This window comes from Phoenix dactylifera, chromosome 8 (assembly GCF_051530095.1).
Source record: "Phoenix dactylifera cultivar Ajwa chromosome 8, Ajwa_hap1_PhDact_Kaust_v1.1, whole genome shotgun sequence".
NCBI classification, from domain to species: Eukaryota; Viridiplantae; Streptophyta; class Magnoliopsida; order Arecales; family Arecaceae; genus Phoenix; species Phoenix dactylifera.
In genome coordinates this window covers 10,461,507-10,476,096 of record NC_143197.1, presented here as the reverse complement: position 1 = coordinate 10,476,096, position 14,590 = coordinate 10,461,507, and the positions used below count along the sequence as shown (strand labels likewise).

General features: G+C 37.0%; 1 protein-coding gene across 1 annotated transcript; it reads left to right on the top strand.

The window, feature by feature from the left end:
* Positions 1-7,446: 7,446 nt before the first annotated feature.
* LOC103722128 (zinc finger protein MAGPIE-like) lies at positions 7,447-13,678 on the top strand. The gene is made up of 3 exons (XM_039124024.3): positions 7,447-7,860; positions 9,747-10,143; positions 12,401-13,678. The coding sequence occupies exons 1-3, from the start codon at positions 7,656-7,658 to the stop codon at positions 13,239-13,241; spliced, it is 1,443 nt and encodes a 480-aa protein (XP_038979952.3). The 5' UTR covers positions 7,447-7,655; the 3' UTR covers positions 13,242-13,678.
* Positions 13,679-14,590: the final 912 nt, after the last annotated feature.

The window sequence follows — 14,590 nt, the reverse complement described above, 5'->3', positions numbered from 1 at the left end:
ACATATTTCTTGTAGTAACCTGTGAGACCTAAGAAACCATGCAATTCTGAAATATTAGTAGGTCTAGGCCAATTGATCATGGCCTTAATCTTGGCTTGATCCACCTTTACTCCTTGAGGAGTAACAATGTGACCCAAATATTCCAATTCTTGTTGACCAAAGGCACATTTGCTGACTTTAATAAAAAATCGGTGATACCTTAAAATTTCGAAAGCTTTATGAATATGTTCAAGATGCATGGTCCAATTGGGGCTATAAATTAAAATGTCATCAAAAAAGACTAGCACAAATTTACGAAAATAAGGGCGAAATATTCAAAGTGGAGGGAGCATTGCAAAGGCCAAAGGGCATAACTAAATACTCATAATGACCATTGTGAGTACGAAAAGCAGTTTTAGGACTATCTGGTGGGTGTACTCGTACCTGATGGTAGCCGGCTCTTAAGTCTAATTTTGTAAAGTAAGATGCCCCATGAAGTTCATCTAGTATGTCATCTACTATGAGAATGGGGAACCGATCTTTGATGGTAACGGCATTAAGGGCCCGATAATCAGTGGAGAAGCGTCATGTACCATCTTTTTTTTTAACAAAAAGAACAGGTGAAGAAAAAAAGTCTGATACTTGGACGAATAAGCTCCAATTTTAACATGTCATGAACTTGCTTTTCAATTTCAGCTTTCTAAAAATAGGCATACCTATAGGGTCGTACATTGACCGGTTCGGTTCCTTCTTTAAGAGGAATGCAGTGGTCAACCTCTCTAGTCGGTGGTAATTTTGTAGGCTCTTGAAAAATGTCTGCATAGTCTTCCAATAGCTGCTGCATGTCCATGTGGGTGTTATACTATGGCACTCCCTCAAGTGATTGTAGACATATGGCAAATATTGAGCTCCCTTATCTTAATTCTACAGATACAGCCTTTAAGGATGTGGATTGAATGGGATGTGCATCCGCCCGTTGCAGCCGTCGAGCTTGATTTTCCTATGTGAATTCCATCGTCATTTTCTTCCAGTTGCAAACAACTGAACCGAGTTGCTCCAGCCATTGTATTCCTAAGACCAAGTCCAAGCTAGTTAGAGGTATAGAATAAAGGGTACGGGAAAAAGGAATACCTTGAAGAAGGACATGCACGTGCTCGAACCTCCCTTGGTATTGCAATCTATTTCCATTGGCAACCCGCACAGTAAAAGGCTCGGTGGGAACCACTAGTAAATGAAGCAAATTGGCCACCTTCTCACTAATAAAATTATGAGCAGACCTGTTGTCATTAACACAACAACTTCATGATGCCCGACTTTGGCCGTGATTCGCATGGTTCTGGAAGTCGACCACCCAGTCAAGGCATGCAATGAGATCTCTGGCTCGGATTGTAGCTCAGGTATGGTCTCCTCAGCGGCTTCAATAGTAGCCTCTTCATACTTAATGTTGTCGGCGCTAGTACTTCCTTCAAGCAGCAAGAGTTGCGGCCCTTGGCACCTGTGACCCATAGTGAATTTGTCATTGCAGTTAAAACAAAGACCTTGGGCGTGCCTTTTCTGCATTTCCTCTCTCATCAATCGCTTCACTGGAGATGCTGGAGTCGATCTTACTGAAGTAGGAAGAGCAAGCTGCGGTCGGTTGAGTTGCGGTGGTCGCATGAATTTCTGTTGGCGTTGGAGCTGGTCGTCTCGCATGCGCGCCAAACTGATGGCTTCCTTCAGTAATCTCGGCTTAAACATTCGAATACCCTCTGATATTTCAGGCTTAAGTCCTCCCATAAAGGTTCCTACCAATGCTTTCTGTGTCCACCCGTGCACTCGGTTGCCAAGCCTTTCAAAGTCCTTTTGGTAGTCTCGCAAGGAGCCTACTTGTCGAACCCGAGAAAGTGCCTCATCAAAGTCCTCGCATTCTGAGGGTCCAAATCGAGCCCACAGCTCCTCTTCAAAAATTTTCCATGTCACCGCTCGCCCCTCCTCTTTGTAAGCACGATGTAATCATTGCCACCATTGATTAGCTTCACCCTCAAGATGGAATGACGCCAATGAAATTTTCTGTGCGTTGGTAGTACCTTGATACTCAAAAAATTGATCAACTCGGTTGAACCACTTGGTTGGGTCGTCACCGGAGAACCTCGAAAACTCGAGCGTAGCCAATTTTGGATGAAAAAACCTGTCAGCCCCCATCCATATCTTCCCTGTTGGTGCGAGAATGACCATCACGGTCATTATTGTTGTGGCTAGAACCTTCGTTGTTCGAAAACAAGGCCTCAGACAGTCGGTTGATCGTCTCCTCCAATTGGTGGAGCTTGTCAGCAACACCAAGTTCTATCCGATTCACGCCATCTTGAAGTCTGCCAAGCCCCGCCTTCGAACGCTTGATTCTCTCCTTGTTCATTGCCATTGTCGCTAGCTCTAATACCAATGTTAATTAGGTCCCAATCGAGAGTTAAACACAATTGCAGAATAATTAGAATTCTCTTTGGGTGAGAATGAACCATAATTTGTTGGATAAAAATATGCTCTGCTTATTAATGCATCTGACCGAATTTAAATAAACAATAATCAACAACCAGGGGCGGCCCAATGCAATTAGAGGCCTAAGGCAAACTCACTAAGAGAGGCCTTTTATTAAATAAAAATGATAAAAAAATTTAATAAGTGTAAAATACTTTAAAATTTTATTTAAAAATAATTCGTCAAGCTTTTTGAGATGCAAAATTACTAACCAAACTTAATTTTACCAGCTACACTTAACTCTACAAAATTTGGCAATACGAGTTACAAGCACATTTACAACCCGTTATAACTGTAACATAGAAAGGATAACATTCTTTAAAAGAAAGAGCAGACTAGCACTCTAGAAGAAATTAACAGATTGTTTGAACCTTACAATATTGATGATATTTGAAGAATCTTTAACAAATTGTAAGTGCAACAGAAGAATCTTACAATATTGATGATATTTGAACCTTAACAAATGGGAGGATTCATTAACAAAATGTGAAGTCATTAAATGATAGCAGGCTTTCATAACTAGAAGTTAATAAATAACAGTGCACCACAATCCAAATTTAGATGACAAAGTACTGGGCCTTAAAGAAACCTAAACAAGATAAGCAAGTCAGATCTACAAACCAAAACTGGAACATTTATTTTGTTATAACCTAGAAGAATTGTTTCAACTGCAATTGTAGAACCTATTGAATATATGACAATAATCATAGTGTCAAATAATGGCTGAAGCTGCTAATGTGTGGATGAAGATTAAGGTCCTACTTTCTAAGTGAAATCTAGAGTAATTAGGAACTTTGGGAGCTTTAGCTAGCTTCTCAATCAGCAAGGACCTTCTTGTTGGATCTGCATTAGCATTGCCTGAGTGGTAGTAGCAATTTATATTATGACGAAAAACCAACATCATAACCTATGAAGCTCTCTACTTTCTCCAAAGCTAGCATTCTATTTTTTGGTTCATAAAGAACAGCGAGGATAACATCACATTCACATGTTCATACAAGCTCCAAATCCTCACAGTCAAACTGTCAAACAGATGGCGTGCCATGATTGCCATCAAAACTACTAAACGGGGATAACAGCTTAACAGATAACAAGCTCCAAATCCTCACAGTCAAACTATCAAACAGATGGCGTGCCATCAAAACTACTGAATGGGGATAACAACTTAATAGATAACAAGTTCCAAATCCTCACAGTCAAACTATCAAACAGATGGCGTGCCATCAAAACTACTAAACGGGGACAACAACTTAACAGATAACAAGCTCCAAAAAAGTCCAACAGGCATTCTGATACCACCAGTACATGCATATGAAAATCAAACAAAAAAAAAACAAAAAACCTTGAACTTCATAAACATGAAACAAGTTAATCAAGGAACTTGGGTTACTGGAGCACAATGAGGAAAGCATGTACTGAAGTCTTTACAGGGAAATATCTGAAGAGCACCTGCCACCTAGAGGCTGGAGAGGACAGCGAACGGGCGAAGGACGGAAGAAGTGAAGAACTAAGGAGGATGGAGGAGGAGGAAGTAAACTGTGAACCGAGGAACCAGGTAGCAGGAACAAGAAGGAAGAACCGAAGATTGAAGAAGAAGAGTTTAGAACTTTAGAGGGCCCTGGACTCTGGTTATCTGGGAAGACTGGGATTCTGGTGACTACGGCGGATGGAAAAGATGGGCTATGGTGGTCCTATGGGCTATGGACGGCAGCCGGCAGGAGGACAGAGGACGGGCTAAGATGTCTGGATTGTAGCCTTGTAGGCAGCAGGTAGCTGTGCTGCCATGCTGGAGTAGCTCGTAGGCTTCCGAGTTCCGACTACGACTCGGTTCGTAGGCAGCCATGTTGGCTCGTAGGAGACTCCCGGAGGCCTTCCTTTCGGCCGGGGCCTTAGGCGACCGCCTCGATCGCCTAAGGCTTGGGCCGCCCCTGTCAACAACTTCTCTAAACTTACGACAACAACCTCCTAAATTAAAGACTCAAACAACTGACTGCAAAATAATAGCTAACAATTGCTAAACAGACACTTGACCTATCCCTCTGCATGTGACTGTTAGCCAACAGACTGGGCCAAGTCTTCTAACAAACCCACCAAATCCTCACGGCTCCATGCTTGCATGCTTTTCCTTTCACCCCACGTACTTCCAGTTCTGCATGCTTTTCCTTTCATCCTATGTACTTTCGGTTTTGCACACGAATATGTTGGGATCGCCATGGCCTATCATAAATTAAAAAGATGCCTATTGTTTGGTTGGAATTTTCAAAGGAGAGAAACGAAAAAGTTGTATTTTCGTGAAAATATGATTCCCACGTTTCATAGAAAAGTCTTTTCCAAGAAAAAAATGGAAAAGTTACTTTTTCATAAGTCGGGAATCGAAACATTTTTATTTTTTTCCAAAAAGGCCCTTCAGCTATCCTTATTTGATCCAAAGCATTAAAGACCTAATTTTTATTAAGGATATAATAGGAATTACACATAACTTTTTTAGGAAAGTGCATGGTCAACCAAACATAAGCACTTTGAAAATCTGTTACTTTCTTATGGTTAACCAAACATGCCAAAAGTACTTTTTCAGGCATTCTCTTTCCAGAAATCTGTTTTCTGATAATCATATTTCTATGAGAAAAAATGCTTTTCGTGAACCAAACGAGCCCTTATTATGTTGCTACGGGGGATAGACAATAATTGCTTGACTATGGAACCTAATGGTATTTTAATTATAGTGCAAAAGATGATAGGACACCCTAGTGGATTTTGTAGAATTTATAAGGAAAAACAAGTGCTTTTTCATCTTATTGCTATCCTCGCTCCTACTATAATGTTAATGCTTAGCTGTGAAGGCGTGGTTTTTGTATCACTATAGTGCATGCATGGGACTGACAACTAACAAATAGTTTTGTTACATAGGCAAGTTCTTATTTTCATTTGTATTCTATTCTTTCAAAAAACTATTTAAAGCCAATAATGGTTGATCCGTTGGTCAATGAGATCAACATAGTTTAGAATGCTTAACAAATGAGACAATATGGATGGTTCCTACTCACTGTTGTTGACAAATTGCAAGTAAAACAAAACATACTTCCTATAGACAAGGTAGAGAGAAAGAGAGAGAGTTGTCATTGTTATGAGTTAGGTAACAATTATATGGTGGCTACTTTTGTATTTTGAAGGGTAAAAGTGTGCACAAATGCTGGCTGAATCACGAACCAAAACAAACCAATCTTTTTGGCTCATTTATATTATTTTTGTAAATTTGGTTTGGTATCCATTTGAGAAAAGCTTGAATTGAAAAACTTTAATTTAGTTTTGATTTCAGTATTTAAAGAACTGATTCAAACCAAACTAACCATACCTTATATATATATATATATATATATATATATATATATATATATATATATATATATATATATATATCAATTTTTAAAATTTTCTTATATTTTCTCTTATGCATAAAATAAAATATTTATATTTAGGCGTAATCTATCCATTGAATACCAACCTGATTAACCAAACCGAACTGAATTTCTCATGTCAGTTTTAAGCAGTTTTTGTAAATAGCCAGTTCAATTTCAGTTTCGAATTCAAGAAATTAACTTAAATCGATTCCATTGTGGTTATATCTCTAAACCGGCCCAACTTGACCCGTGCACATCTTTACAGGTGGATTTTCTTAGTATTTTGGGGGGATATATTTCTTTTTTAAGAAAATAGAAAAATAGAAAAATGTTAAACTATTTATATTTAAATAATTGAGCCTGAATTAGTAATTTAAATATAACAAACTTATTTCTTTGTCACCTTGAAACTTAAAACATGACAAACTTCTGATTGAGATTTTTTTTTTTAAAACTCGGGAATTCTATTTTTTATAATAAAAATCCCACGTTCTCTAAAATCCAAATTTGTAGTGAACCGCACATATTAACAATTTTTTCTATATCCATAGAAAAATAATTTTAGAATTTTTCTATATCGAAAGGCTCCAGCAAGGATGTGTTGGATGTCAATTATAACTATAATATATGCTAGTATATACGAACATATGTATATGTGTGTGTATGTGTACATATATGTGTACGCGCGCGCGCGCGCATATATATATATATATATATATATATATATATATATATATATATATATATATATATATATATATATATATATATATATATATATATGTATGTATATATATATATATATATATATACACACACACACACATACATACATACACCTGGATGCAAAAGAAATTTCATCTAGAAGGCGAATGGTTTGGCATGCAATCCAATCATTCACGGGAAAATTTGTAAGCAAGGGGCATTCCATCTTATCTTCCGAATCCCGAACCCTTGTGAACCCTTGTGATGCCTCTTTGACCCAAAGTTGAAGACAAGTGCATGTGAAGATATCCCGGAGCAGTATCTCATTCATTTTCAGTTTTCCAAGCAGGACAACCCCACAAAACCCACGAAGCCAAACAGTTCAAGATTCAAATCCGCTGCAAAAGCTGAGTCAACTATCTAACTTGAAGGACCTAAAAAAGAAAGAAAGAAAAAAAGAAAAGGAAAGAAAGAACCAAAAATTATGTAATATGAACAAAGTCCAATGTCAAATTTTTATCATTTTCATTTGTGAATTATATAATATATACATAGATCCATTACATGCATTCTCATGTATAGACAACAGAAATATTTTTTCTAAAATAACTGTCCCTAGAGGTAGATATAAACAGAGAATATATTTTAATTACTGATTTCCATGTTATAAAGCAAGCGTGTAGGCCTACAGTACGTACGTAGGAAAACAAAGAGAGGGAGGAGATAGGAGGTGATTGCAGGAGACACGGTTGCAATCAGAAGATTTCATACACCAACCTAATCGAAGACTTTGTCTTCCTCTGAGGCCAAAACCAAGTTAAATAAACAGAAGAAATAAATAACGAATCCCATTTTGAAAAAAAAACGTTGTGTGCCCTCCCCTCCAACAATAAAAGAAAGAATATCACCCACAGATTCTCCCCTCCTTCCCCCCCTCCTTGCCATCACCACCACCCAATATCACCACCAACAAGAAGCAAGAGAGAGGGGAAGAGTAGTGAAGAAAACAAGGAAATAAGAAGAGAGCAAGAATAAAGAAGAGAAAGAAAAGAGTTGTCATTCATGACACGCACAACTGAAGATGGTAGGAGCTTCTCCTCTGGGACCAACACAGGAGAGGATGAAGTGCAACAGCACCGCGAACAACAGCAGCTCCATTACCATATACTCGATACTGTGTGGGCTGCCGGAGCTAACAGTGGTGTCTCAACTTCGCAGCTTCCACCGCCGCCCATCAAGAAGAAACGGAGCCTCCCTGGAACTCCAGGTGGTTAACCAAAATTCTTTCGTCCCCTCATACTTTCATTCTTTTCCTTTTAAATCAGCATCACGGAACTAAGCAAAGGTTTCAAGCTCAGTATGGTTTTATTTTTTTATAAGATTAAAACTGGAGAAAGAAATTATTTGTTATTTTTTTTTGGGTTGGTAAAAAGGTTGAATTATTGGTCAGGAATTATATTAACTGCAGTGACCGTTAGCTCGTGTGCATCTCATTTGTTCTGAAGAACATAAAATAAAAATGACAAGTAGTAAACTATTCTGGGTTTCAATGTTTTGAATAGCATATTTGATAACTAGGATGAGGATAGAAGTAGCACTTCTGACTTTCGGTATAAATATCCTCAGCTATTCCCAAACTTCAACCGAAAATATTCTTAGTTGTCGCGGTATTTTAGTACAAAGATACTAGTGATCTCCTCTATCTCTATGGTCATGACCCTCCTCTCGCTCTCTTGTTTCGAAGTTATGTGATGATTCCAATTAATTTTTTTTGGGAAAAACCAATAATTATTGTCTATATGACTACCCCCATCATCGTGGAGTGCTAATCTCAAATAAAAATAATCATAAAAAATCACATATTGCATCTAGTAACCAACTTGAAGGAACGTACTGATCAAAGCCAATAGATCTATCCATCTTTTCTATTCCTGTATGCCAGCTCTTCAACATTTTGCACTGCTGCTTCACATCTATAATAACATATAAAATATTTTTAGGCTGACCACAAGGAAAAAATTGACTTCCATTTTCATGAACTCAGAATTGGATATAGGTTAATTACCATTTGTATACCAAGGTAAATAGAACTAGTCTTATGTACTATTATCATAAGAAGAAGAAGAAGAAGAAGAAGAAGAGAAGAAGAAGAAGAAATCTTACGTATGTTATTTTTGTGGCCGCAGTACCAATACACTATTCAGAAAAATCATAAAATCTGACAAGTGCTCACAATAATGTTACTATGGGTCATAATCACTAAATTTATTCTTTACGTTATGACGACTAAGCACTGGCAATTTATATTTGAAGTATCTTTGAGATAAATTTAATATAAATTCATCTTTCTTTAAAAGAAGAAAAGCACTTAGTATGCTCATGTTTGCTCTCATCACAAGGTGGTTAAGAAGAATCCAAAAGTCCTTTTTGTTTTTTGATAGAACAAGAAAACAATCTCCATCAAACTTCTATTTCTAATAAAAAAAAAATTATACCGATTCGTATCCTCACATGATGATGTGCTACTTGACTTTTGCACCACGTCTGTGATGAATTTATTTTCAAACCATAGGTTTGTGCAGCTATCTGTAACATTCCGCTTCTGTATGCTTCATTCAGACGTCGTTACAGTGGTTTTGCTGTGTGTATGTGTGTGTGTGTGTGTGTGTATATATATATATATATATATAGCTATGTGTATATGAATGCATGCATGTATGCATATATATATATATGTAAATGTATACATGCATACACACAGACACCTATATGTCACACATATATTATATACATGTGTACTTATATGTGTATAACATACATATATATATATATATATTGTGTTTATTTTTGTGATAGTCATAAAAAGTTCTTATCTAATAATTATATAAAGGAAACAAAGTTCTATCTTTACCTCGTCATTATTTTCAAGATTATGAATATGTACCAGCTAAAATTTCACTATCACAATAAGTTTCACCAACAAATTTAATAAATTTGATATATATATTTATTAATATATTTATAGGATTATGAACTTCAAGTGCCAAAGGAGATCATAAAATTAATAAATATAACATTATTAAATAGTTTTGCATAAAGAAGAAAATGAAGGTAGTGATACATATGCTGACATCTCTTCCTAATAAAATGTAGATCCGACTGCAGAGGTGATTGCTTTATCACCAAAAACCCTAATGGCAACAAACCGATTTATTTGTGAAATTTGCCACAAGGGCTTCCAAAGGGACCAAAACCTCCAATTGCACCGCCGATGCCACAACCTTCCATGGAAGCTAAGGCCAAGAACCAGCACCGAGAGTCGAAAGCGAGTGTATATATGCCCTGAACCCACATGTGTGCATCACAACCCGAGTCGTGCCCTCGGTGATCTCACTGGGATCAAGAAGCATTACTGCCGAAAGCATGGGGAGAAGAAATGGAATTGTGACAAATGCTCGAAGAAGTATGCAGTGCAGTCAGATTGGAAGGCTCACTCCAAGATCTGTGGAACTCGGGAGTACAAGTGCGACTGTGGCACCATCTTCTCCAGGTTAACTCACATTCCTTGTTCATTCTATCTCTTAAGTACGTAGTAGTTGAAAGATAGTTACTTGTAGAGCTATTTATAACAACACATTCTTAGAAAAACACAGTATTTGATGGTGAGTTTGTCAAAGATTGACATCCTAAGATTCTTCAAGAACCTGGACATGGGGAATGTGCCTGGAGTTGGCACATACTCTAACCATACACATGGTGGACTCAATAGCCATCGGCTATGAAGACAGTCAGGATATGTGATTTTACCGCACACTAAAATACTGTAGCGTCAATAAGGATTCTCTTGGAGAAATAGGGACCATATGCAATTGAACAAAGAGGAAAGTGTACTCTAGCCAAGGTGTTTGGATGTTTTCAAAGGTTGTGTATAAAAAAACAAACAAATAATAGTATTAAGGGAATGAAATCCTGCGCTCTTCCTTGGACTTGCGTTCTGCTGGAAATTAGATGTTTTGACATTAAATTATTCCATATAGCATGGACACAATGAAGGATTAGGATGAAACATAGAAATTAAAGAATTAAGAATCCGCCGTGTCATTTGTACTTCAGATTCTCTTTTCTAGTAGCTAGTGACTAGAGTTGGAGACACCATAATTTAATTTCGCTCCTTAATTAGTTATCAAATGTAGATGATGGTATTATTTAACCAGCTTGATGCGGCTGGTGATCATAGAGAGATAGCATGGCGTAATCAAAAGATTGCCGCACACTTATTATTGCACTTGGCGGTGGTTGTAGTATGATGGCTTTCTAAAGGTTAGGCATGTGAGAGCCAAACTTTGACCCCCTTTTTTTTTTGGATGAATCAAATATTTTAAATTATTTGAGCAAAAGTACATCTATGAGAATTAAAAAATAAACTATTACAAAATTGAATAGAAATATTTATCAAAGAAACTCATAAAGCAGATTCAATATGATTTGCCACATAAGAGACCATCAAGTCCATAAAGTTTGAAATATTTAGGTCAAGGTATATAAATAGATAAATTTGATTGCAGTGGCAAAAAGTCCACGTATTTGATTTTTGGGCAACATATGAGCTCAAAAAATTTGACCTAATCCTAAGGTCCTTTTCAAGTTCAAACTTTGGTCATATTTATAAGGGGCAAACACAAAAATGTACTGCTAGCCACTTCATACAGAATATGATGTCCAAATTTTTAGGTTACCGACGTGCACGTCGCTTATGACATGGACAAAGTGAATTTTTAGGTTACATACATCATTTCTATCATTAAACATTATTCTACATTTAGGATTTTTATCTGGCTCGACCCATGCCATCTAAAGAAAGATAGTTGATCCCACATATCTATCAAGATTATTATTATTTTTGTGGCAAAACTTTGTTGAAGAACTAGGTTTGATGGCATATTTATGTAAATCATAGATAAGAATGTTCAGTTCTCTTAAATACCTCCCCCATAGTCATCTTTTAATTCATATTCTCTCTCTCCAAACTATGTCAGACTAGATGCATGCAAATTGTTGATTTTTTGTCGCAATGCACTTGCACATGCCTGAACATTTCAAAAAAAAAAAGGAGAAAAAAAAATCATAAGTTGCTAAGAAAAAATCTCTTCAATTGTCCAATAGAGGTCTCTTGGTTTGTTATGTTTGCTAAATGAAGCTTGATTCCAATCTATGTGGTTCATGTTGGATGCAGACAGACCTTTGCCCATTTGGCCCCTTCATCTAGAGGCACGATGAGGCCATATTCAGCTTTTTTTTTTATCTATTATGCATATTTATCATTGTTACTGTATAAGTCCAAAGATGATTGATATGTTCTTTGATAACGATGAGGCCATATTCATTGGTCATGCATATTTACCATTGTTACTGTACTACTCCAAAGATGATTGATATTTCTTTCGATACACTTTCCTTCTTAGCCACATTATGAGGCTATATATCAATATACATACTGTTGTAACAGTGATACAAAAATATAGAGAATAAAAATACTTCTCTCTCTTCCCTTATTTTATCAAGGTATTTGAGCTTTTTGGAGAAAAATGGTTTTGCAATTTCAACATTTCCCAATTCATAGGCCCATATTTGAGTCTGATGGGTTCCAAGTTATAAATGGCTCCTAGATTCAAACCCGTCCCCTTTGCACCCCTGTCCACAACAGGCTTCCAAGATAAGTCAAGTTAAAATTATTGCACTGTTTAGTTCAAGCCAAAAAGTATGGCCTTATAAAGTTCTAATTAAGTTGTTTTGCTTATATTTCACAGGAGAGAGAGCTTCATCACCCATAGAGTCTTCTGCAATGCTTTGGTCCAAGAAAACAAGCTAAACCAACCACTCATGGCCACCATGGCCTCCAATCTCATGATGCCCATCAACACCAATGCCATCCCCATCGAACTCGCCAACCTCAACCATGATGACATGAAGAGTCCACTGCTTAGGACCCACTCTGACAACCTTTCGCCGGAGTCGTTGCGACGTCTCGGCGTGGTCAGAACCCTCTATAGCCCAAGGACCATTCCCTCCTCAAGCCTTCAGCTTAGTGGGGATGGCCCAATAGGCTTCGATGAGATTGGCGATGTTAACCTTAGTCGCTCGATGGCTGGCTCGATCCACATGTCTGCGACTGCTCTATTACAGAAGGCAGCCCAGATTGGTGCAACCGCTGGTAAGAGCAGCATCAGCTCCACCATGACGCCGGGGGACTTTGCCTCTATAATAGCTGGTCCTGACGGGGCCTTTGGCTCAAGGTCTTATAGCCTGATGAAGGCCCATGGGATGTTTGATCTCATGCGATCGCAAGGCGAGCAGTCTCAGCTGGCTGGGATCAATGGAGGGATTGCTAATCGATTTTATGATCCTGCGGTGAATCATATCAGTTTGTTTACGACTTCTGGGACGTCGATGAGTGGTGGTGATCGGTTCCTAAGGAATATGGAGTATGGTGGTGATGGTGGGCCAAGTGGGGGGGATGTGACGACCGTGGACTTCTTGGGTGTTGGAGAAGAGAGGAGTTTACGTTGGCAGAAGCAACAAGAAGCAATGGAATATGGAGGAATTGGTCATCAGCCAAGTTTGGAGGTTTTCCATCTATTTCACAATTAGATGGTCCATGGGCCTACAATCGAGGAGCCCACGTGGTATTTTTAATCTACTTGATTAGAATTGAGGTTCTCTCTTTATCTCTATCTATATTTGTGTGCGTTGTTTCATATATGGATAGTTTTAGTGAGCTGCAACATTAGACCTTGAGAGACGAAGTCTTTCTTAGGTGCAAGAGTATGAAGCACGGTTGTAGGTAGTTTGGAAAATAATTGTACTGCTTCTTGAGTTATTGCTGCAAATTATCTTAGTCGATGGTGAAGGATCAAGTGTCACAAAGATCCAAGTCATATGGGATCAGTATGTTTCGAAGTTAACCTATATATTTTCTTTGTTTTGGCATGCCTTTAAGTCATGAAATCTCGAATGGTATTTTGAGTTCTCACTCGAGTTTTGGTCTTCGGATATTTTTGTTATTTTGTTGGAGGTGAAAGCATAAAACCCCCTGTGGAGATTTTTTTTTTTTTTTTAAATGACGGGGGAATGCATTTGCAATTTGGTCAGCCAAATGGGCAAGGGAAGAGGAAATTCAAACTATAGCAACAAAACTTTCATGCTGATCTTATCTAACTTCTTTATGATCCGATATAAAAAATATGTTATTGGAGAAAACATAATCTATACCTATCAATTTTTGAGCCTTTTTTAAAAAGAGCAAAAAAGGATATTTAAAATATAGTTTTTAAGAACACGATTGTTGTAGTATTATGATGAATGATGACAATTTTGAATTTTCAGGGATTGTTGGCAAATGTATATACACAATAGTCATCATTTGGTCCTTATATTTCTTGATGAATAATAATTATTTGATGTTTCCATTGCACGTCTAATTGAAATAATATTTTTATTATATATACAGTTTGGATAAATATCTTGATATTGGAAAAGTAGTACATATATAGCTAATCAGATATTATAATCATAATCATCAAGATTTTTCTAACTATTTATGTCAGCTTTATAGAACTTTATTCATCAAGCCACCTTTGCTATAATTCCTAGTTTCTCCAAATCTTTCTTCATGACCTTCATTCATTTTAATTTATATTTTTCTCTCATTTTCTTACTACTTTTAACACAAACTAAAGTACCTTTATTTATTGGAACCTTCTCAGATCTTTATTGTATATATCTTTACCATTGCAATCAATCTTTCATCACTTTATCTTTAACTTGTACAACTCCTATAGCTCCTCTAATATATTTATTTTTTATTTTAACTTTTTTAGTTTTACTGCACATCCATTGTAATAATTTTATTTCTATTACATGCACTTTCTTTATATGTTTTGAGCTATACGAACATGGTTGGCTTTACTGTTGTTCTATAAACATTTTCTTTTAACTTC